We start from the raw sequence: 23,831 nt of genomic DNA on the forward strand, positions 1-23,831 counted from the left end.
CGACGTAGACGCCAGTCGACCTACGTGATGCTGACATGGACAATTCTAAATAATATTTTAGTATTTTTCAAATAATTTTTTTTTCTTTTCCTCCCCCCTCTTCCTCATCCAGCCGGTTGCTGGGCCTTGGCCATTGGCCAGACCTCGCCGGCTGGCTGGAGGAAGAACGAGGAAAAAAAAGAAGAAAAAAAAATTTAAAATTTGAAAAATATGAAAATATAATTAAAAATTGTTCATGTGAGTGCCATGTAGGTCGATTGGCGTCCACGTCGGCGATTTTTGGCCAGAATTAGCCTGATGGACTTAATTGGCAAGAAGCGAAAAATGTTTAGGACTCAATTGGCAAGAAGCGAAAATATTTATGATTCAATTGGTAAAATTGAAAGGTTTGAAACTGAATTGGTAAAAGCGGAAATATGTTCAGAACTTTTTATATATTTTTCCCGTGAATTTTGGTCCATGTACTTCGTTTGAGCAACAAAACTAGTTCCTCTATCATTTTCCAAGAAAAATTTAGTTACTTTCATTATGTTTCAATCTAAACTCTTTTGGAAATGTCAAATCAGTGATTGTTACGTGTAAAAATGTGCCCAATTAGATTGACGGTCCATTTAAGGCTACTGTATGCAACAATGACATCCTTATTCCCAATTCAAATCCTCATATCTAGGCTGAGATTATTTTTACAAAAAGTGTAGAGAACTTCTACATATTCTAACCACAACATTGACAAAATTTCTCCAATAAAATTTCAGACCGTTCACACCAATTATTTTGATTCTAATAGCCACAATAAATTCGAAGCACGCCCCTTATAGGATTTTGTTTAGTGGCGTGATACAAAAACTTCTTTAGTACTTTGTAATGAAGCTATGAATAACTACTAAAAAAACTTAATAGAAAAAGAGCACGTGCCTTGCGCGTGAAGAGAAAGAGTGAAGAAAATTGATTTGATAAGGAACGATTTCTTTACTTACTATGTAAAGATGATTTTGATTCATTTTGTTAGTACAATTTCAATTGTTGTAAAAAGAAAAGATGAGAGATATCTTTTCCAATGACATCCAACTTGTTTATGAACGAGTAAGTTATCTCTTGTGATTGCATATGCACCGCATCAGTGTTGAGACTCCGCACATTAATTTCCAAAATATTATCGATCTAGTGAGAAAAGGACTTCCTATTTTGTAGAAATCTTAATCACTTAGATTTCCAAAATATTAGACTTCCAAGGCAGCTTGGACGTCCATGAGGGCTTGGAAATCTGGACGGTCGAGATTCAATCAGGCAATGGTGGAGCGAAGGAGGAGGTGGAGGATAGCGAGGTGGGATTTGTTGGCATCGAAGTGGCGTTGGAGGAAGTGTTTGTAAAATTTTGTGGAGCACTATCAACTCTTCCGTTCTAAACGCTTAAAAGCATGGTTTCTCTTTCCTTCTTCTTAGGCCGTCACCATGGCTGTGACTGGTCATAGGCGAGGGCCGAGCCTCATCAGATCCGGCGATGTTCGAGCTTCACCAGCCTGTGGTGAGGCTCGCCCCTCGACTGGCCTAAGAAGAAGGAAAAAGAAAAAGAAAGAAAAGAATTAGAATTTTGATTTTCCTTGTAAAAATATTGTTATAAAAACAAACGTTTCATTAACTAAGAACCCGAGCCCAAGCGCTGAGGATCCACGCAAGGCCTTTGTGGGCCGGGGTCTAAGTGCCGAGAACTAGAGCTCGAGTGTCGGAGACCCAAGCTTTGCTTTTATGGATCTGGGCTCGAGTGCTGGAGCATTGGACACAGGTATATGGCTTTGGGCCCAGCCTTGATGGGCCTAGGCCTGGACGTCGGGGTCCCAGGCCTGACCGTGGGAGACCTGGTCTTGAACACCAAGAACCAGGAACTAATATTAGGGTTTCCATGCCCAAGTGTAAAATTTCGGGTTCAAGTGCTGATATCTAGTCGTATTTTGGAAAATGTTTTCCGGTTTTTTAAAGAGGAAATCATTTTCCTAAATTTAAGCATAGGTTTTCCATTAACTAAGAAAATATTTTCCGTTGACTCCTTTTCCTAAGCCAACCAAATGCTGGAAAATAATGAAACTGTTTTCCGTGAAACAAATGGATCCTAAATCACCTAAATAAGGGGCTTTGATATAATATAAAAATTTGTGGAATCTTTGTCAACAATTCTAAAAATTTAAATGACTAACTTGTCTTTCACTTTAGATTCCACATTCTTTGCATATTTATTTGATAATTTTTTCGCCAACTTTGATTTTTATTGTAACATTTTCTGTCAGTTAATTTTAAATTGTATGAAGCTAGTCACATGCCCATTTGTACTTTGATGTCAAAACGACGGATCTCTCATCTCTTCTCCTTCGTTGAGTAGTTGGAAAGAGACAAGAAGCTTGATTTTATCCATTTTTCATGCTTCGAAATCTCTCTATATATCAAGACAAATGGTCTCATTGCACTTTTGAAAAGTTATAGCACTCGAGTAAATGTCGTATGAAAGTTATAATACTTGCATTGTTTAATCTTGTGTATGGTGAATGGAATGATCAAACGGACAAAGTTGCGTTCTTCCTTTTTCTTTTATTATTCACCTATTCTCTGTTTCCCTTTTTTTTATTCAAATTTGAAACCTAAAGCATGTTATTGCAAAACATTGTACTCATGCCATTTTTTATTTCCAGAAAAGACCTTCTTTAGGTGAAGATAGTCCAAAGAGAATATTATTAATGAGTTTAGAAGACATCAATGAGGATGTTATAATACATTGGAAGAAAAATATAATTTGACTTTTGGTGTAATAACGTATTTCCCATGCATGGCACGGGTTTTGTTCAAAGTGTATAAATGTTACAACAGTTGCCTGTTTAACAATCACCAGCTGCTCAAACTGGAAGCAATAGAAAGTCTTTTGGTCAGCACATGAGGTGACGAATCCCATGAACCAAGGCGTAGCCTGTCCTGAAATGAAGCCAACGCAGAGGTATAGAAGACTAACAGAAGTTAAACAGCTAGATTGAACATCACAGATGCATATCTTCATAGATTACAAGTAAAGTTGCAGCCAAGCCATACATCAACATGTCAACTGAACACTTCGAAACGGAACGCCATTGAAGCCAGCAAAAAGGAAACCGAAAAGAAAAGAAAAGCGACAAACCGAATAGATTGCATGAAAGCCAGAGCCAGGCTCTGAATGAACACCACACCAGACTGGACTCCGCAACCTGCATCGCTATCTTCCACAATTTAAATCTTGCATAACCTCAAGATGGTACATCACAAGATACCTTCGCATCCAAGTAACCATAGTTGAGATTCTGCTTATTCGGTGCAGCAGCGGTACATTCTGAACTACTCCATCACACGGCCGCACTCCCCGCACACGACCCTCTTTGGGAGTCCCCCATCGATCGCGGGCAGGATCAGGCCGCTGCAGTGGTGCGGAGTCTCGAGCTCCTTCTGTTTTAGATGGTCGTGCAGCGCATTAACAAAACCCTTCTGATTTGCATCATCCTTCCACTTGTCGAACTGCTCCATGCTCTCCAAGACATTGTTGCCCTTGGCTCTCGCCATTGCCAGCCCCGCACCGTTGCAGAAAATAGCCCATCCTTGGTCGCTCCTGTCGTAGCTGAGTATCGTCATGATCTCGTGCATTACCGGGTCGTTTTCAGTGGACTTCCCGTGGTGCAACTTCGAGTGGAGCATGCTCTCAAGTCTAGTCCAAAAGAACCAGAAGAATAGGGGGTCGTTCCAGCAGTAACTCAGTTTCTCTGAGATGATCACCGTCGCTATTCTCTGCATTTGCTCCTTGGAATTGCTCTTTCCCACGTAAACCATTCTCAACGGGATATTTGCAATCTTAGCGACACCTTTGGCTACGTTTGTGAAGTTCCTGATCCAATCAAGGTCCTCACCTCCAAATAGGCAAATATATGATCCTTGTTCCATCTGATCAGAAGTAGGTAATATTAATTACCAACACGAATACTCTGTTCACAATGAGCTAACACGCAATATGAGTGCATGAGGACATGGTACAGCTTATATTCACCAGAAATAATTTGGGGCTACTTTATACTGGGAAATTCATTTTTCTCAACGGAAAAAAGTGGTCCCTGGCAGTGCTAAGTCTCACAGGCAGTAGTATTAGGCGATGAAATCAGATCTTCGTTGCTATATATTACAGAATCAAATGTCTCACTCCTCTTTTACTTCCTCTTCTGCTTTACTTTTTGCGAAGGAAAATAAAGCCTGGTCCATGCTTTATCTTGGAATATTTTTTCTTCATCAAAGTTTGTTTGCCAGAGCCTCTTTTAAGAGTGTTTTTTTCGTAGATGCATATCTAAGAATAACTCTGGGGGAAAAAAGGATAGTTAGGGATGAAGTTTGTACCCATTCTGTTATAGTCCCGTCGTCTAAGCCATTGATGATCAACTCGAGTCTCCAACTCTCCTCCTTCCATAGCGCTTCCTCTCGCTCCTTAGTGAAAGGGAAGGCGAAACTTCCCCATATCCAGATCATGTGGAGGGCATTGGGGCTCGCCAACTTCCCCTGTGGATCCAGAGCTACTATGATGATCCTCTTCGAGAAATGCCACACCTCTCTAATGTACTTGATCACTGCCGGTTCAAGGATCGAAGGGTGGTGGACAGTGTACCAGCTCATGCTACTCTGCAGCTCCTCGAATTTCTGCTGATGGATCATATCCCAAGCAGCTGACTTTGGATCGATATCCACAATTGGAAGCCATACTATTTCGAACTGGTTCTCCGGCCCTGCACGAGACTCCCGGTACAAGTGATTGAGAAGTTCAATGTCTTCAATGGCAATGTCAAGATCCGATATTAGTAGCAACACTGTCTTCTTTCTCAGCACTTCAAGGCTGACCTGTTTGGTGCGAAATGAGAGAGAATTGCTGTTATCTTTCTGTTGATAGATATTGACTAGATCGAGGCCAATCGAGTCAAATAATGGGAAGGAAGAAGTAATAGGAAGTAGGACCACACCCTTGATTTTGTGGTACCGTCCACCAGCGGCTGTATGTCGTCCTTGGCATAGATTAAATGCTTGAGAATGGTCATGTTGTCTGAATGAATCTCGTCGAACAGGCGTACCAGCGTCCGATAAGCCTTGAGATGCCTTTTCTCATCTGTCGTCCGAATGAATTTTGTCGAACAGGCGCGCCACCATCTGGTGAGCTTCGAAACGCATTTTCTCGCCCGCATCCTCCAAAGCTGGAGTCATGAGTTCAACCACCAGAATACATTAAATACACGACTTGGCTTATCGAGTTCGGATTAGTAAGTGATATGGGAAGCGATTCGAGTGCATTCACCGTTAGGCAAGCCATGGTTTACGTAGAGGTTGAGCAGAACAGAGCCACAGAGAACAAGTACCTTGCTTGCGGGGCGGGTTGAATGACAAAGGGGAAAGCCGTGCACGTCAGGATAAGGATGTAGTGTAGTACTGAAGGTGGCCACCTGAATATGTACGTATACACAGGAAGAAGGGATGCAGCAGAAGAGAATGTCGGAATGAGAAGATGTCGGGTGCTCGACGAGTGCCCCGTAGAGATGGGGAAAGGAAGACATGGGAAGAAAGGAAGGAAGCGAGAAAGAATCACGAAGGTGACGGACTCACGAAGAGTAGGAGAGCTCACCCCTGGTTGACTCGCCGGAAATTTGATTGGAGAAGTGTAGATTATCGCCGGAGAATAGCGTGAGGGTTATAATCGCGACAAAAATAGAATACAGGGACCGAAAAGTGAACGATCCCAAAACTACAGGGACTAAAGTGAAATTTCCCTTGAAAAGAAGGACGACACTTGAGGAGAACGGAGACGACGTCGTTCCGCGGCAGCAAAACCTCGTCTCCCTCCTCTGGTCCTGTCGTCGACAACATTCGAGTGCGTTGCCGCCAGTCTGACCGATGAAACGGTGAACTGAAGGAGGGAGAGAGAGAGAGAGAGAAGAATGGGGAAGAAGGCGAAGAAGCCAGGAAAAGGCAAGGAGAAGACGGAGAGGAAAACCGCGAAAGCGGAGGAGAAGAGAGCTCGCAGGGAGAACAAGAAGATCTCCCCTGAAGACGACATCGATGCCATCCTCGTACGATGCTTCTGCTTTAACTGTTCTCGCTGGATGGTTATCTGTTGGGACGATACAGTTCATTGTAAAACCTTTTTTTTGTTGTTTGATACTTAGAATTGAGCAATACCCATGTCACTGTCTATCCCCTGTTTCACAGAAAAAGTGACAAAACTGAGTCTTGTTGTGCATCAAGAGTGGTCTGAGAATTCAATTGTTTCCATTAGATAACGATGATAATTGATGGGATCAACCTTTCTGCGGTTAGCACAGACTTGATCGAAACATCTATTGATTTAAGCTAGAAGCTGCAATAGAATTTCTTACCGTCTGTCGTGGGGCCAATCTGTTCTTGATTTAGAATTAGACATGGCTGCTTTCTCCTTCCTTGAGCTCGAATTGACTTGTATGCACCCCCACTGACCAGCTAAGTATACAAAAAGAGGAAGCGAAGAAGAAGGAGGTCCACGTTGAGGAGAATGTACCTGCGCCTTCTCCGCGTTCTAATTGCACGGTAATACCCTCTTCATCAGCTCTCACTGCACACCATTTTGTTACTGCCCTTTATGGGGGCTTGCCTGAATTATGTGATTGATTAGTTTTTCTAATGGTCCTGTTAACTCCTGTAGATGGCTCTGAATCCTTTGAAAGACACAGAACTAATTCTTTATGGTGGTGAATTTTACAATGGCACCAAGGTGAGGCGTTGAAAATGGTAGATGGAGTACTTATGTTTAGACTGCGAACTCGGCTCATTTTTTGTCACCCTGGTTTCAAATGGCACAGACTTTTGTCTACGGTGATCTTTACCGGTATGACGTGGAGAAGCAGGCATGGAAGTTGATCTCCAGTCCCAATAGTCCGCCTCCTCGCAGTGCTCATCAGTCTGTTGCTTGGAAAAATTATCTGTATATATTTGGTGAGCTTGTCAGTCTTCCTCCACCGGTGTTTACTTGCCAGTGCAATATCCGTTGTATCCCACAAATAAATTAGGCTACTTGTTGTTAGGTGGTGAATTTACCTCCCCAAATCAAGAACGCTTCCACCACTATAAGGTAACACACATGCGGCTTTGTTTATGCCAAAACCATCACAGATTCTTCTGCATATTGCAACCGAGATATTATGTGGGAGTTTTGTGAATAATGTCGATCTACAATCGAACTTTCTTTTTAGGACTTTTGGATGTTGGACCTTAAAACAAATCAGTGGGAACAACTTAATCTGAAAGGCTGTCCTGGCCCGCGTTCAGGTCATAGAATGGTAATCTCATCACTGGCCTCATAGTTGTCTTTATCCTTCACATATATTTATATCCTGTTACCTCATGCATGTCTGCTTTTCTATCCATCTTGCTTTGTTTCAGGTTTTGTACAAACACAAAATCATTGTTTTTGGTGGCTTCTATGACACTCTCAGAGAAGTGAGGTTTGTTGACGGTTTCTTAGTCAATACCATTAGAGGTCCTATACTCTTATGATTTCATAAAGATGTGAGAAATTATTTTCTGTATGCTTGGTTTGACATTGTGTCTTCTTGTTCATCAGTTGTACTGTTTCCTCAGTGAGGAGATGTCACACTACTTGTCCTTTCACATAATAAGAGCTCTTTGCCTTCTCCATAAAGGAAGTTTGTTGTCTTGATGTTTATGAACTGATTCTCCTTCTAAACTGTAGGTTTTTTTTTAAGAGAATTAGCTGTATGAAACGATATTGCCTTTGAATGAAGAAGTGGTTCTTTATTATAAAAAACATTAGAAGATCTTAAAATATGAGGATTAATTTTTCTGGCAACTAGGTATGAACTGAACATGTAGTGGCTCCTGAGCAAAAGCTACATATAACTGCAGCTAAAGTTGCAGTTTAATAAAGCAGATGGAATGGCGTACACTTTCCATTTGGCCTCATACTTTACATTAATATAAAAAAATTGAGTCTTTCATCTTTTTCTTCATGGCCTGGAAAGTTGATTAAATCAGGGAGAATCCAAGCATTATTACCCTTTTCCATATCCTATGGACTTCTAATCAGCCTTTCAGACTTGCTTCTACAATGTGAAGGTTTGCAAAGCTTCTTACTTCCATTTCTCCCCTATTTGTGCAGGTATTATAATGATCTATTTGTTTTTGATCTGGATCAGTACAAGGTGAACAGCTTGGGCTTTTATTGGTTGGGCTAATCAGTGCAGTCCCTTTTCAATTCGATTTACTTTCTATCCAAAGCTAATTGGCTGCTTTGTTGCAGTGGCAAGAAATAAAGCCCAGGCCTGGATCAATGTGGCCAAGTGCACGGAGCGGATTTCAATTTTTTGTTCACCAGGATGAGGTAAGTATTTTCAATGCTTCGAAGAGGTAATAGACAGCTATTATTAAGTTATGGTCACTGCATGAGAGAATAGTTGTATTTCATAGGTGTTTTTAGGTTACGGCCACTTGAGGGGCAAATGTTACTTTCAAACTCTACCAGTTGCATGCTAGTTTGGGGAAGTTCATTTAACAATTTCCATTAATTAATTGCCGTGTTCTTTTGATAAAGGTGCTTTTCATTTGTTGTTGACAACAGAAGGGCGTGATAGTCAATTTCAAGGATACAAGGATTCAAAACTCAGTTTCTAGCTGATGTATTTTTTGTTGAATTATATATACTAGCTTTTCTCGTTTTTTGAATTTCCCAAAAGGATGAAGTCTTTGCTACAACTTCCAAGTAGAAGATTAGTCGGTCTAAGTTGGTCTTCCCGAACATTTGGAGTCAACTGATTAACTCTGAGCCTTTGCGGACTTCATGTTTTATTTTGTTTTTTGTTGAGTTAGTTTTGTCTTGCTAGTCTCTTTTACTTGGTTTTTGTATATTACCGATGTACTTGAACAGTTTTCTCTAGAAATAAATATTCACCTTTTTAAAAATAAAAATGTTTGGAGTCACTGTTGTTTGTGAAGCAATTAATAGGAATGATTTAACAAGCAGAAATCATAAGAATGGAACTAGTCAAAGCGCCTGAAGATGACAAAGACTTTTCCGGTTTGGAACGAGCCTCTTAAAAGTAGGTTTCACTATTATAATAGAAGTAAACTAAGCCTCTGCAGTAGTAAGTAATGAACGAGTTAAAATGCTGAAGACAAAGAAATGGACGAGTAAGTACCATGCGTCTTCTTTTGTATCTTATGGCGGATAATATTAAATGGCAGAACGGACAGTAAAATACTGATTGATGTAGTTTTTCTTATAAGTACATGGTCTTTTTCCCTTTTGATATAAATCCACATTACAGGAAAAGTGTTAGGTATGGCTACATGCCAAGAAACTTGGTACGGCTTGGAGGATAACTTATGGACTCACGCTTTTACATTGTCGATTGGAGTTTATGGAATTGTAGTAGTGATCTCCCATAATTCCAAGATTGCATCTGGGACATCTTCCTCTCTTTGCTGATACTGAGCGTGTAATCTTTGCTCCAATTCTCAAGTGTTCCTTTTCTGAAGCTAAATCAGGAACATAAATGGTCCACGTGGCGTTTGATATGGACATTTGACAAGAAATGATTCCTAAAGACTTGCTGTGAGGGATAAAAGACACCAATTGCATCAGCTTTTGTTAAGTTTTCTTATGTGGGATTAAGGATTCTGACTAAATCTTGATTAAATAGGCCAAGAACCAAATGACTAGTGATGCCAATTACAATGATTAATAAGCAAATCTTATCTGTTGACTTTGAGCACTTCCTCTTCCAATGAACAATAACTCTTAGCACTTTTTCCACAAAGTCGAGTTGTCTTTCTGGGTTCTTTTATGCTACCATGCGCGGCCAAACCATGTTAGTCAGAGCTTGACTGATACTGCTCGCAAATGTTCTATTTTGCATGACCTGTAAGTCATATCTCCTGCTTATAATATTACAGGGTTTGCAAAGTTTTGCTGAGTTGTCTGTGATTCAGTGTTTTGAGTTACTTCATTAGTAGTTCACAATTGACTGCTCTTGAGTGTTTACCAATGTCATGTCTTATTCAATGAAATGCTCACATTGCAGATCTTTATGTATGGTGGCTACTCAAAGGAAGTTTCAACTGACAAGAACAGCTCTGAAAAAGGAATTGTTCATGCAGACATGTGGTCCCTTGATCCAAGGACTTGGGAATGGAATAAGGTTCCTATCCTCTAACTTGTGCTGTCGAATTACCTGAAATACACAAGGAAAATTTTGTGCTCTGTAATGTTACTGATGCGTCAATTGAAAAAGAAGGCTGTTTCTTTTTTTATTAAAACTTTAGAGATGACTTGCAGAGTTTTGTGGTAGCAAAGGACGCTGTGAACTTACAAAGTTAGAATCATCTGCAGTACCGTAGATCTAAGTTACTTGCAGAAGGGTGTTTCTTTTTACTTTAATAACTTCACAGACTGCTCGCAGAATTTTGTGGTAGCAAAGGACGCTGTGAACTTAGAACTTAGAAATTTGCAGTACTGTAACGTTTACATGTATTATGGCTGTCAGAGTTTGGACCTGCTAATTGTTTGTCATCTTGTGCCAACATTTTAAGTACTTGAAAATACTTCCAATATCTTGTCTTATGTCTTATATTAGTTATAGTTGCTGCAGTCTTTGGGACATCAAGTATGCTTCGCGTTTAGTGTGCTGACAAATAAAAATTATTGGTTGCAAAACATTTCCCTAAGATGAACTTTTTCTTCATATTGGTTCCGTGTTTCATTTAATGAGGGCATAGCATGATTTGTCTTTTTTAATTGTGAATTATGACAGATTCATATATTTTAAGTTTTCTAGCTCTCTCACTATTATTATCATAAACCAACATTAAGTCAGACATCTTTTTTTCCTTGCCTCTCCGGTTTTCTATTACCTTTAGAAAGCAAGGCAGCAGTGCCTGTTCATTAATTCATACAAAGAACATAACTCTCTCTCTCTCTCTCTCTCTCTCTCTCTCTCTCTCTCTCAAGTTCATGACCTTACCTTTTGCTTTTTAACAGGTAAAGAAAATCGGAATGCCTCCTGGCCCACGTGCAGGATTTTCCATGTGTGTTCATAAGAAAAGGGCTTTACTATTTGGTGGCGTGGTTGATATGGAGGTTAAAGGTCAGATACTTTTGCATGTCATTCTGTGTGCTTTCCCATGATTGTACTTTCAGACTATTGTTTCCAAGTGATTTAGAAGTTTGACTTTAAGTTTCTCATGTCTCCTTTTCTGTATTGTCAGTTACTATTCATTACTATACATGAATATCTTGATTGAACGTGTGTGGTATAGGAATGGATTTGCTCCCTCAACCTGTAATGTTTTTCCAATGTGGTCCTCCTACTATTTTTCCAGTGTGGTCTTCAACCTACAGATTTTTCCTAATTGATCCCAGTTATATTAGCTGTTAAGGGGAGATAACATCATTATAATGAAGCGTCTATTTGGGACTTAAAGTGGGCCATGAACAGTGTCTGTAGAATGTGGCAGCTTTTAACGAATATGTACTGATGATACCATGAAAGGTCGAAGCAATTAGTTCGAGGAAGTCATTAGACAAAACTTCAGAGGACCATATTGCATTGACTATTCTGATTGATATTGACGCTTGTTATTTGTATTTATTGCGCATGCAGGTGATGTTATGATGAGCTTATTCTTGAACGAACTCTATGGTTTTCAATTAGACAACCATCGTTGGTAATACTACTTTTTTCTTTTTTTCTTTTTCAAATGACATAAGCTTTTTTGGCACAAATGTCACCGAAGTTCTTTTGTGGTCAACAATTAAAGTTTGACAGCTATTTTAGGGAAAGAGAGTGATAAAAGTATGATTGCATTATATGTCTTGCCTCGCAGGTACCCCTTAGAGCTACGGAAGGAGAAGTCAACAAAGGAAAAGGTATAACCTCTGTATAAGGATTTGTTCAGGTTATGAAATTTATCATCTCACTATTGGTTTGAGAGCTTTTGGTTAAATATTTTTTGATCACATGCTGTATTAATTCACATCTTTTGGTACAGTAAAAGTTGACACTTACATTTTTGGTTGCAGTTAAAAGTTAGTTCTGATAGAAAACCCCACAATGAGGACGTCGATGATAAAAATCAGACTGCAGAGTTTGCAGCAAAAGAAAAGGATGATAATTTGGAATACTTAGATGAAGCTGGTGATATGGAAAGCTACATGGATGAGGTGTCACGTTGCTTGGATACAGAATTGGTTGTCAGTGATCATGGGATAAATGCAAGCTCTGCCAGAAACCCGCAGGCACACCCTGCTAATGGTGGTCAGCATTCTCCTTTACCAGAGGTCTGGAACTGTTGACTGCAGACCACTTTCACAGTTTCTGTAATTATTGCTGTTGACTTCTGGCAATTGTTTAGATAGTCAAGCCTTGTGGACGCATAAATTCTTGCATGGTGGTTGGGAAAGATACTCTATATGTTTATGGAGGGATGATGGAGGTCAAGGATCAAGAAGTTACTCTTGATGATTTGTACTGCCTCAATCTCAGCAAGCTCGACGAATGGAAGTGCATTATACCGGTTTGTTCTATTTCCATAATTTTTTTTATGCTTATGTGATCTTTTTATAAGTATTCTAATGGATAGGAAGTATTTCAAACATAAAACTCGCTTATTAGCTAATGTCAACATTCTTTTCCAGAAAAGTAGTGGAGCGGAAAATTCCTTGAAAAATAAGTTGTGTTTTAATGCTGTTTTCTATAATGGTATTTTCACTTTTCCAATTTAGGCATCTGAATCAGAATGGATAGAAGCCTCAGAGGATGAAAATGAGGATGAGGATGAAGATGAAGATGGAGAGGACAGTGAGGATGAAACTAATAGCGATGATGTCAGTAGCGAGAATGAGGATGACGGTAGTGATGAAGATGATGCTTCAGAGGTGACTTTACTTTTCCTCTTTTGGCATTTATATGCTTATTCCCCATTTACATCAATTTCACGTCAAAATGAAGATTTATCGAATTTTCAGTAAAAAAAAACTATCGATTACTTTTTGAGACTCAAGGATGCTTCATTCTTTGTTGTAACGAGTGAAGGTCAAATTGATACAATCTATTAATCAGATCTTTGCTTGGTCAAATTGTTCGGAGCGTCTAAACACAGTAAACCAATGGTGATAAAGATACACGGTGGTGAGTGGTAGTTTTGGCTAATGACGATAAAGGGTATAATCTTGGTAGCTAACTACCTTTAATTAATGTCCAGAATATGCAGGGAAAGGGTGGGTTCTAAGTGTGCTATTGCCTTTTGTTTGGTCTCAATTATTTCTCTATAGGCACTTTAGCAGATTTCCTTTTGTTCTCATGAATGTTTTCTTGTGTTCCTGTGGGAAGGCTAGAAAAGATGCTTCTGCCTCATCTCATGTGGGAGATGCTGTTGCAATGATAAAGGGTGAAGGAAAAAATCTTCGTAGGAAGGAGAAGCGAATTAGGATAGAGCAGATCAGAGCCAACCTTGGGCTTTCAGATTCTCAAAGAACGCCTGTGGTAGGTTCCTATCTTTAACAGTTCATCTCTGAAGGTAAAATTGTCATCTTAAATTGTCATCTTTAACTAATTGATGTTTTATTGTGAAGCCTGGAGAATCCCTAAAGGATTTCTATAAACGTACAAATATGTATTGGCAAATGGCAGCTTATGAGCATACTCAACATACTGGAAAGGTTTGTTCCCTAGTCTTTTCATGTTTACAAAGGGATATTAGTGGCAGATGAAGCAGGTATCATCGTCGTCTATCTCATTTAAAGCATTGTAGGCAAACTGGTTCAGCAGAAAAAAAAATTCTGACCACTCAGTTCCTGAACCCACCATTTTTGGTAACATCCCCATTCCCCCTCCTCTATCCCCACCCAATGTGCACTAAATTAGTGTACAGAAGGTGAATGGAAGCGCTGAATCTCTGTAAGTCTGGACAGAAAATTAAACATGTGTCAGCTTCTCTTGAGGCATTGAAAGTGAATTTAGAAGATGATAAATTATGGTCGATCTCCAGACATAGGAAGTGTAACTCTTAGCGCTTGCAGTGCGTTCAATTTTTATTTTGCTGGTGCGAGTGTTGATTCGTCTTGGTCTCTCCAAATAAATAAGAACAAAATACGCTATGGTCCTATCCGAAATGCAGGAGCTCAGAAAGGATGGATTTGATCTTGCTGTCATCCGTTACAGGGAGCTTAAACCGATTCTGGATGAGGTAATTCTCTTACATTCTCTAGTTAGATGGGTATATGTTCATTCCCTCCCTGAACTTGCACAAGGACTTACAATTTTCTGGTGGTTCTTGCCTTCTAGCTGGCTATACTGGAGGCCGAGCAAAAGGCTGAAGAGGAAGAAGGCCCTGAAACTAGTTCAAGAAAGAGAGGGACAAAGAAGAAGAGTACAAGTCTACTCATAAAATAGCAACTCCACTTGTATGACATGCCCAGATTACGGTGGATTCTAATATTCACTTGGTTAATTGCTGCGTGCACAAACCCCATGATTCGGAGTTTGAGGGAACAAATGTTTTTCGCTGAAGAAAAATGGGAACCTAGTAAGGTGGCAGCAAAATTACGGTCATCAATGGCGCAGATCTGCACGTTGGACTGTAGGATGAAGTTATTTGTTAGAGTGGCAAGTTTTGGAGATCTCGAAGAAGATATCAAGTGCTGGTGTTCTGGTACGTTAAATCGAAAATGTCTAATTTCTAGAGCGTAGGTCCTCAACTCATGCTTTTAATTTCTTTTGGGGGGAGTATCATATACTTCTGGTGTCATATATTTGCAAGTGTTCATGGGGGACTTGAGTCTAGCAGGCCACGCACTACATGTACTGCTTTACGTCGAAAATGTCTAATTTCTAGAGCGTTGGTCCTCAACTCATGCTTTTAATTTCTTTTGAGGGGAGTATCATATACTTCTGGTGTCATATATTTGCAAGTGTTCATGGGGGACTTGAGTCTAGCAGGCCACGCACTACATGTACTGCTTTACGCGATCGGCGATTAAGACAACCAAGGAAAACGGTGTGTAATTTATGAAGCTGAGTGTTAGTTTGATGATCCTGCAGATGTAGAATGTCTATTGTTACCTTGCTGCTTTCTAATACGTAGGGAAATATGACTCAAGGAGGAGAGACAAGCTCTTGATTCAAACTTGTCTTAACATTCAACAATTATTATTAATGGGTACCCAGTAATTTGTCAAACCAAATGTGGAGACATTCTTGACCTGAGTTCTGAAATCTGAGCGAAGTAATGCGAGCATTATAATCTTAAAATTAAAGGCAAATCTTTTTTTTTTTTTTGTTTTTTTTATGATCCAGAACCCCCGCATCGGCCTACGGGAGGGAAACTGGGTGACGCTAGCGCAGACCCACCACCACGGCGCCACACTTAAGAATCCCTAACGACTACGCCGGGGTTCGAACTCCGATCTCTTCGTGGGGACAAGATAGCAGCCAACGCAGCATGCGGGCGGTGGTATTAAAGGCAAATCTTTCCCTCTTGTTAAATCGAATAGACGGATTGATTGGCTAAAGCATGGACTGTCCCTTCGTGCTCATACACCTAGAAAAATTTCAGCGAACAGGGTAAAAATCCTTTTGCTTAAGTGTGCCATGCTAAGAATAATGGTAATGGTCGATTCAAAAGTTGTAGCGTGGGAATTCCATTTGGCATGTCTTAAGGTTGGTGCTCTACGTTAATAATATGAGTAATGCTGCGAGTCCTGACACCACAAACCAAAAGATGAAGCCGACCGAGTTGGCAACATGTACATCTACAAAACTTGTCCTCGACGGAATGAACATCTCGTCACGGACTAGAGCATTTCAAGACGAAATGACTAAAACGAATCGTTAGAAAAAGATGTGCTGGACCTCTTGTTTCATCCAAATGAATAAAGCACGAACCCAAAGGATCAAGCCAAAGAATGTTCGAACCTTTCAGACGATGCAACATCTTGATGTCGACAGTCGACAATCGGAAGAAAACTGAGTAGAAAGAAGTCAAAATGACTGCGCTTCTCTTCTCTTCGTCTCTTCTTCTTGTTTTTTAGATCTCCTGCTTCCTCTTCCATAAACTCTGGTGAGATCAGATCACTGACAATGTATTCAAGGGTGAAGCTTTCACGGAACGTATTATTTGAGGGACACGTATATGGCAGCAAGGAAACACAGGAGCATCGCGTGAAAAAGCACGAAGAGGAAAGATTTTGGAAAGAGACAGACAAAGAACAAGATCACAATGACTCTCAACAGATCATGCCCCATATACAGATCAAGGCTTGAGGCTGCGTGTTCGGAGAAATAAGGAGGCTTTGCATAGACGCGGCTGAACATATGGAGCTGAAGAGAGACGGTAAATTTACGGATCAACATATGATTCAAACTGCTGTTAGACGAGCGATATCCGAATTGTCTGACTTGAAGTTTATGCCCTTTTGAGATCGCGTTGACTTCGACGGCAGGAGTTGAGTAAACGAACAAGGAAATGCCTCACTATAGGTGAAGAAATAATTGACTTGAGAAACGTCCCTTTTGTTTTGTTTGAGTGGGGACCCAACCTTTGATTTGAATATGATCAGAATCGAAAAGTCCCTTTCCTAGTCATTCCATGATAGAGCTCTTCAGGGGACTGAGAAGCGGGAGGAATGTTTGGTTTGAAGAAGTATTGAGATGCCTAGATGCCTAGACCAAGTTGACAATATGTTTCTACGTCAAAGACATCATCCTAGCTATAAATAAAATCTAGGGGCAATCTCAACCTCATCGTTGTTGTTCTGTTCATGACCTTCTCTTCATTTTTCCTCTGTAATGGAGTGTCAATCGGATCAAATGCGGAACATATGATTGAACAAGGTAATATGGTTTCTGGAAGACATTCTCTAAAACTAGTTCTGATAGCTTCCGCTGATTACAATACGACCAAGAGGAATCTGAACTGCATTTCACAGAGAAGACCGAATTCGCATACGAAACATGTTGTGATTGACTTTGTCTACTGAGTTTCTTGTGGTATGGATCCACCTCACTGCTTTTCTAGTTGCCGCTCCAACAACTGCAAAAGGTCTTGGATACGTGAACCGCAGCTCCTTAGAAATAGTCCAAGATCCACAATTCGGTAGTGTATATTAATTCCAATCTAGAGTATGCAACTTCATATTCTCGAGCATCGATTTTCTGTCCGATTCTCGCATTGGCAAGACTATTTTACTTGCAGCGTTTTTCTTGTGCAGGAATATACAGAGCCATCATTGCCTTCGACATAGTTTTCACATCAGTTAATAGGTCAGCTGAACAGTGCAGAAGAGTAACTGAGAAGGGAAGGATTTGCTAGACTATGTTGTACAAGAGAATGCATCAGTCTGATTGTGGAAGCAGAGTCACGCAGGCCCTGTAAAAAAAATTTGGGCATGGATCTCACTAAAGAAAGGAAAATAGATGGTTTCTTTTGCGATTTAACATATTCATAAATCATAGCCTCACGCCAGTATACAAATTGATGATTAAATCAATGCTATCTAATGCAACTCAACACACATTCTACAAAATTTGTCACTCGAGGTACTTCACCATGTAAGGCCCTTCAAGCTCATAGCCCAATTTCCTGTAGTAATGGCGAGTTCCGACACCGGATATGACTGCTATTTTCGTCGATCTATGCTCCCTACGAGTGATTCGTTCAGCTTCCTCCATCAGAAGTGTACCATAACCCTGTAATAATTGCACCATGGATAAATGTCAAATGTTGTTGTCATGCAATATTGTCATCCGTCCCAAGGCACATAAAGTGGCATCCAAGTTTTTATGCTAATACTGTCATTCTTTCTCATCCTTTAGTAGACATGGGGTTACCTGGTGTTGCAGTTTCTCGGTGTCACGTCCGTGAACTGGAACAGCAGTTCCATACACATGAAGCTCACGAACAATAGAGCACTTCCCTAATAGCTCAGGGCAAGTAGTGTTCCGTCCACACTTCCGCAAGCGCAACAAACCAACGAGTATATCCTGAGTTGTATTGAAAGAAGGTATTTAATGGTTTAAGTATACCATAGGCCCCATTGTTAATGTAACAAATGCAATTTAGAATTCATTGCTAGCAGATAAGAGAGTATTCTGCCATCTCAATATTCAAAGTATATCAGTCTCTGCAGATTACCCTAAATCTTGTGGTTTTAAATCAGTATCATGTGCACAACAAAAACTGAAGCATATCTCTTTTTTCTAAGCATTATCAATTTTCTAAGTGTGTATAAGAATATGACTTGCTTCATGGCAAAGCAGCTATCAACTACTGCCAGAGATCAACATTTGTTTGCATGCACACACATGATTATGTATATGAATTGGTTGGCACGGATGCTTATGTGCATGCACTTGTTTGCACGCGCGCACACATGATTATGGATACGCATTTGTTTGCACGCACACACATGATTAAGTATATGCATTTGTCTCTGTTTGTTTTTTCTATTTTCTGTGTGTGTGTGTGTGTGTGTGAGAGAGAGAGAGAGAGAGAGAGAGAGAGAGAGAGAGACCTGGTGTGTATCTTCGTACGATAAAAATGTCTCCCAACCTTCATTTGCTGAATAATCACGTCGAACAAGCTCAACTTCTTCTGGCTTGATGTTATGGTGTATGTCCTTTACCAATCACAGACAAACTTTATAAATTCCAATTGTTGTTACTCCAGCCCATAAATAAAACATTCCATACAAGCATGGACTTCTCCAGTTACCTGTATTCCAGCTTCACGAGTTCGTACATCACGGCACTTCAAGCCTAAATCATCCATTCTGGCAAGAGCTAATTCACGAAGGTTTCCTTTCTCAACACCGGAAGTGACTAAAGGCATGGGAATATCACGTTGAACTCTATAGACACGTGTCCAAGGTGGCACCATTGCCAGGATTCTTGCGACAATATCCACAAGTTGCTCAGGTGGGTAATTTCTATACCTGAAATGCATGCAGACTATAACTAGAACTTGACTATAGAACACACATAAAATTCTAAGAATCACTCTCTTTAACAATATATATTCCACAGGCCAACAAGTAAACCATTTCGATAGTGGTAAACCAGATTCAGCAATGCCGGAATCCCAGGGGGGAGAGAGAGAGAGAGAGAGAGAGAGAGAGAGAGAGAGAGAGAGAGAGAGAGAGAGAGAGAGAGATCACACCTGCCAGTTTTCCAAAGTTCATACAACCCAGTTCCACGAATCACAAGGGTAGGATATATTTTAAGTCCATCTGCTCTAAATAGGGGGCTTTCGAAGAACTCCCGGAAACTTTCTAAGTCCCTCTCAACCCCCACATTAGGGAGATCCGGCATCATGTGAGCAACAACCTATAGAAGAAGCACAAAGGCAGCGTGAAAAGAAATACTAAAGTAGTCCAAGCCCAGTGTGGTGAAATGCTGACAGGTTCCATGGATACAATTGATTCATTGAAGTCAACTCTTCAAACCAAAGTCCTCTAGGATTATCAAACGTTATCTTCTCGCAACATTAAGTATCAACTTGCTTGTCTTTTTATCAGTGAAGCCAACACAAGTATTACATAATGAAGTGATAAAATTCATGATTGTGCACCTTAAAACCAGCATCCTTTGCCAAGCAAAAACAATCAGCCACAGCGGCAACGGTGTGACCTCTATTAGTGTCACGTGCAACATCCTCATAAGTGCTCTGGACCCCAATTTCCAGTCGTGTACAGCCATAGGAAAGCATTTGCCTCAAATGGGGTCCAAGGCAATAATCAGGTCTCCTGACAGAGAGGGTAGGAAAGAAGATTTATTACATTCGTACAGCTAAAATGGACATTTCTACCATGAAGAGAGAATTCTTTCTACAGAAGAAAAAGGAGCAAAAACAGGCATAGTTCACTTCGAGAAACTCACATTGCAGAAGGAAAAGTAGGTAAAACAAATTATTAGTAACTATAAAATGGAAAAAAAAAACCTCCACTAAATAGCTGTTCATTGACCCTTAAATTATCCTAACCATACTGCCCTCTCTATTTTTAGATGCATTAGCAAAGAAGCACAAAGAAATTATACTATAAGGATGTAAAAGATTGTCAATTACCCCTTTCCAAATCCTCAGCATCTCTTTATGCCTAGTAGTTGATCCTGACTAGTTAAAAACTTGCTATCAGAAAAAGAGCTCGAGGCTACAGCACCATGCCCTCAAATGATAACTAGAAGGAGCTTTCTACTTCTGTAGGAGGCAATGAATGTTCTTGGCATTGAAATTTCAGGACCTAAACAAATTACTGAAACAAATTGACCTCACTCAAGCAGTGACACGATTGATTTCTCAAAGTAATCAGTAACTCACGTTTCAATGGTCATGCCGATGCACTTTACCGCACTGTGCTCTGAGTAGGTGACTGCCTCTTCAACATTGGCTGAAGTATGTCCTGATAAAGCATCATGAAGATTCCTGATGAAGTAATCACGATAATCCGCTGGTAGAGACATGAAAGTGCCGCCCATCAATATGAACTCTACCTGAAACCCAAAACAAGGCCTTAACAGAACACCAAATGGGAACTTTCACAACTACAAATGGGACAATGAAATTTAACAGAGCCCACAAACGAACCTTATCAACGCTGTGACCCAGCCGCTTAAGCTGATCTATCCTACCCCTGGCTTGGACATACGGATTATACCTAAAAACCCACATCAAAAGGTATAAGGTCCACAGTTTCGCAAAAGGGTGGTGCAGAGTGCAGTACCCCACACTCACTCTACAATCTCATAGTTTTTCCTCCTTTTTAACTAGTCTACAATCTTCACAATTTTGGAATGCAGAACACAGCACCCAACAACTATAAGAACGAATTACACTGCTCTGATTGATAGTACGAATGATGAAATGATCACGGACCATAAGCACTCAGATAAAAATAACAACTTGAACATGACGGGCCGAAACCATGACGCGCTCACCTAGCCCTAATCGCACGCATGCTTGTTGGCTCGTAACCAGTGTAAGACTGCGTGCTGTACTCGAAATCCGAGTCGGGTCCCCCGGGACAATACACGCATATGTTCCCCGTCGTCGCGATGTGGGGGCACCGGTGCGGCTTCGACATGACGGCCACGACGGCGATGCCGGAGGCGGTGCGGACGGGCTTGGCCTTGAGCTTCGGGAGGAGGGCGTCGCGGTCGGACTCCGGGAGCGCCGCGATCATCTCCACGAGCTTCGGGGCCCGGGCGAGGCCGTACCGGCGGCACGCGGCGGACTTGAGGGCGTTGAGGTCGACGGTCTGGCCCTTGCGAGAGAGGTCCACCATGGAGCTCACGATCTCGCCGATGGCCCTCACGCGAGCTTCCTCCTCGGTGAGGCCGTGTGCCCGGTACCCGCCGCCGCCGGGGCGCGGCGGCTTCCGAGTCTCCGCCACCGCTGCGGCCGCCATGAAGAGGGAGGGAGAAGAGAGGAGGTGGATTCTAGCCGAGGTTTTGGTAGAAGTTTTAATCTCCGATCTTCGCTTGAATCGCCGGGTTTTCGGGTTACCAATCCGGGCCGGGTCTAAAACAATTTGTTTTACCTGATTATAGACCTGTATGTTTTCAATTTTATTTTTTTATTATTTATTTAATCAAAATCTTACGGCTTACGAACATTAATTTTTCTAATATCTGAACCTCACTAAAATTTAAGATACTCGAATGTTGACATATTCTCGTACAGGATTTTTTTTAATAATAATTTTCTGAATATTACAGGGAAAAGATTAGGAAAAAGAAATTTTATTTTCCTCCACCTTGTTTGGATGCACGTTAATATGAGGGAAATAGAGTTTGGATTGACAAAAATATCCTTCGCCTTAATCTCCTTTTGAAGAGAAGTGAAGGGTAAAATTGGAAAAATGTTATCACGAAGCCATTTCCCTCCACTTTTGGAGAGAAATAAAAGGCCTGAGTAATTACTTCCTCCCATTTCCTCTTTGTTGTCTACCACAATCTAAAATACTAATTTCAAAAAAAAAAAAGTCACCAAAAAACTTAAACTATATCCATTGTGACATATTTAAAACTAGGGTTAATACCACGAAAAACCCTAAACTGGTACACTTGTGACACATTTACCCCAAACTATTTTTTTGACCATAAAAAAGCCCAAACTGGTACACCTGTGACAATTTTACCTCGAACTATTTTTTTGACCATCAAAAACCCAAAACTGGTACATTTGTGACAATTTTACCCTGAATTAAAATTTTAATATTATTTTTTATTTTTTTCGAATTTTTATTTATTTTTTTCCTTTTATTTATTTTTTTCTTTATCTTCAACCTTTTGAAAGCCTTGGTCACGGCCCGGCTGACGGCCAGAGGCGGAAGTCGGCGAGGCCGCCCGCGTGCTGTCGGCGAGCGAGGCCGTCCTCGCCGATCCGGCGAGGTCGCCCTCGCCGCAGATTCGGCGAGGCCGCTCGCCGCTGCGGCGAGGCCGTCCTCGCGTATCCGCGCAGTGACCGCCCTAGCTTGCGTCGGGCGGGGCCGCCTCGCCGGGCGTTCCGGGCGAGGGCGACTCGTTGTATCGCATGCGAGGTCGCCTCGCAGATCGGGCGAGGGTCGCCTCACTCGCTGCGTCGGCGAGGGTCGCGCCTCGCCGCGGGCGAGCGGTCCCTCGCCGCCCAGTGGGCGACCCTCGCCCGACTTAGGCGAGTGGCGACCCTCGCTGCGTCGGGCGAGGGCTACCCTCGCCAGGGCCGGCGAGGCACCGCCCTGGGCTGGGCAAGGACGGCCCTCGCTCGAGCCTGGGCGAGGCGGCCCTCGCCGGCGTCGAGCGAGGGCGGCCTCGCGGACGCCGGCAGTGGCACGCCCTCGCTAGATCCGGCGAGGGTCGCCCATGCCGAGTCGAGCGAGGGCGGCCCTCGCCGGCTTCCGCCTCTGGCCGGTCGCCGGACCGGCGACCGGCCAGAGGTTGAAGTGAAGAAAAAAGAAAAGAAAAGAAAAGGAAAAAATTCAAAAAAATTCAAAAAATAATATTAAAAATTAGTTGGGGTAAAATTGTCACATGTGTACCAGTTCTGGGTTTTTTGTGGTATGTTCGGGATAAAATTGTCACAAGTGTACCAGTTTAGGGTTTTTTATGGTCAAAAAAATAGTTTGGGGTAAATGTGTCACAAGTGTACCAGTTTAGGGTTTTTTGTGGTATTAACCCTTAAAACTATACCCATTGTGACATTTACCCTAAAGTTTTTTTTGTGATACTTAAAATTCTAAACGTATAACTATCTGACATATTTACCTTCCGTTAAGATTTCAACAGAAAACATCGTTAAAGGCGTGGGTGAAGGAATGTGAACGGCCCTGACGTGGCTTACAAGCAGCAAAACAATGTCTATTGGGCATGGAGCCATGGAGCCATGGAGTTTTGAGCGTGGAGTAACAGAGAAAGAGAGCCACGAATGAGCCTTTTGTTTGGGTTCTGTCTCTCCCTCATTTGCTTCATTTGCTCCATTTGAAAGCTCCATTCCTCCACAGTTCCTCTCTCTCCCTTTGAATTGAGAAACACATTTGCCCTAAATTTTAGGATTTGTTCATGTTATTTCTCTCAGAAATCTCAATTCGTGTTTGCGATCAGTTGTCAAAATGAGAAATTCAATTTAGTCTTCTCCACGGAAGTTTCCTGAGACCGGAGACAAGCAAGCGAGCCTCCTCGCTTCTCTTTGATCATCCATCTCCTTTGTCCAACCGGAGGGAAGCGCAAGAAGGAAGAAAAGCCACGAGTCCTAGTTGCATTGACGCTCTCGTCGATCCT

At 41.4% G+C, this 23,831-nt stretch overlaps 3 protein-coding genes across 3 annotated transcripts; 1 reads left to right on the plus strand and 2 right to left on the minus strand.

Annotated features, from left to right (window-relative positions):
• Positions 1-2,997: 2,997 nt before the first annotated feature.
• On the minus strand, positions 2,998-5,589 carry LOC115678753 (protein SIEVE ELEMENT OCCLUSION B-like). The gene is made up of 3 exons (XM_030602175.2): positions 5,007-5,589; positions 4,393-4,887; positions 2,998-3,948 (listed from the first exon to the last, which is right to left on the minus strand). The coding sequence occupies exons 1-3, from the start codon at positions 5,223-5,225 to the stop codon at positions 3,352-3,354; spliced, it is 1,311 nt and encodes a 436-aa protein (XP_030458035.2). The 5' UTR covers positions 5,226-5,589; the 3' UTR covers positions 2,998-3,351.
• Positions 5,590-5,885: 296 nt separating this feature from the next.
• LOC115678895 (uncharacterized) lies at positions 5,886-14,845 on the plus strand. The gene is made up of 20 exons (XM_030602380.2): positions 5,886-6,104; positions 6,511-6,597; positions 6,713-6,781; positions 6,870-7,002; positions 7,092-7,138; positions 7,260-7,346; positions 7,450-7,511; positions 8,186-8,228; positions 8,327-8,407; positions 10,107-10,223; positions 11,063-11,168; positions 11,685-11,748; positions 11,908-11,950; positions 12,104-12,361; positions 12,436-12,597; positions 12,806-12,958; positions 13,413-13,565; positions 13,655-13,741; positions 14,200-14,268; positions 14,367-14,845. The coding sequence occupies exons 1-20, from the start codon at positions 5,973-5,975 to the stop codon at positions 14,472-14,474; spliced, it is 2,061 nt and encodes a 686-aa protein (XP_030458240.1). The 5' UTR covers positions 5,886-5,972; the 3' UTR covers positions 14,475-14,845.
• Positions 14,846-17,478: 2,633 nt separating this feature from the next.
• LOC115678899 (elongator complex protein 3) lies at positions 17,479-21,520 on the minus strand. The gene is made up of 9 exons (XM_030602385.2): positions 21,012-21,520; positions 20,662-20,731; positions 20,395-20,567; positions 19,648-19,822; positions 19,237-19,403; positions 18,793-19,012; positions 18,593-18,697; positions 17,910-18,062; positions 17,479-17,768 (listed from the first exon to the last, which is right to left on the minus strand). Exons 1-9 carry the CDS (start codon positions 21,479-21,481, stop codon positions 17,610-17,612), a joined length of 1,692 nt encoding a protein of 563 aa, XP_030458245.2. The 5' UTR covers positions 21,482-21,520; the 3' UTR covers positions 17,479-17,609.
• Positions 21,521-23,831: the final 2,311 nt, after the last annotated feature.

The sequence above is a fragment of the Syzygium oleosum genome, unplaced genomic scaffold (genome assembly GCF_021117445.2).
Source record: "Syzygium oleosum isolate NSW1041296 unplaced genomic scaffold, Sole_v2.1 Sole_v2.17, whole genome shotgun sequence".
Classification (NCBI taxonomy): domain Eukaryota; kingdom Viridiplantae; phylum Streptophyta; class Magnoliopsida; order Myrtales; family Myrtaceae; genus Syzygium; species Syzygium oleosum.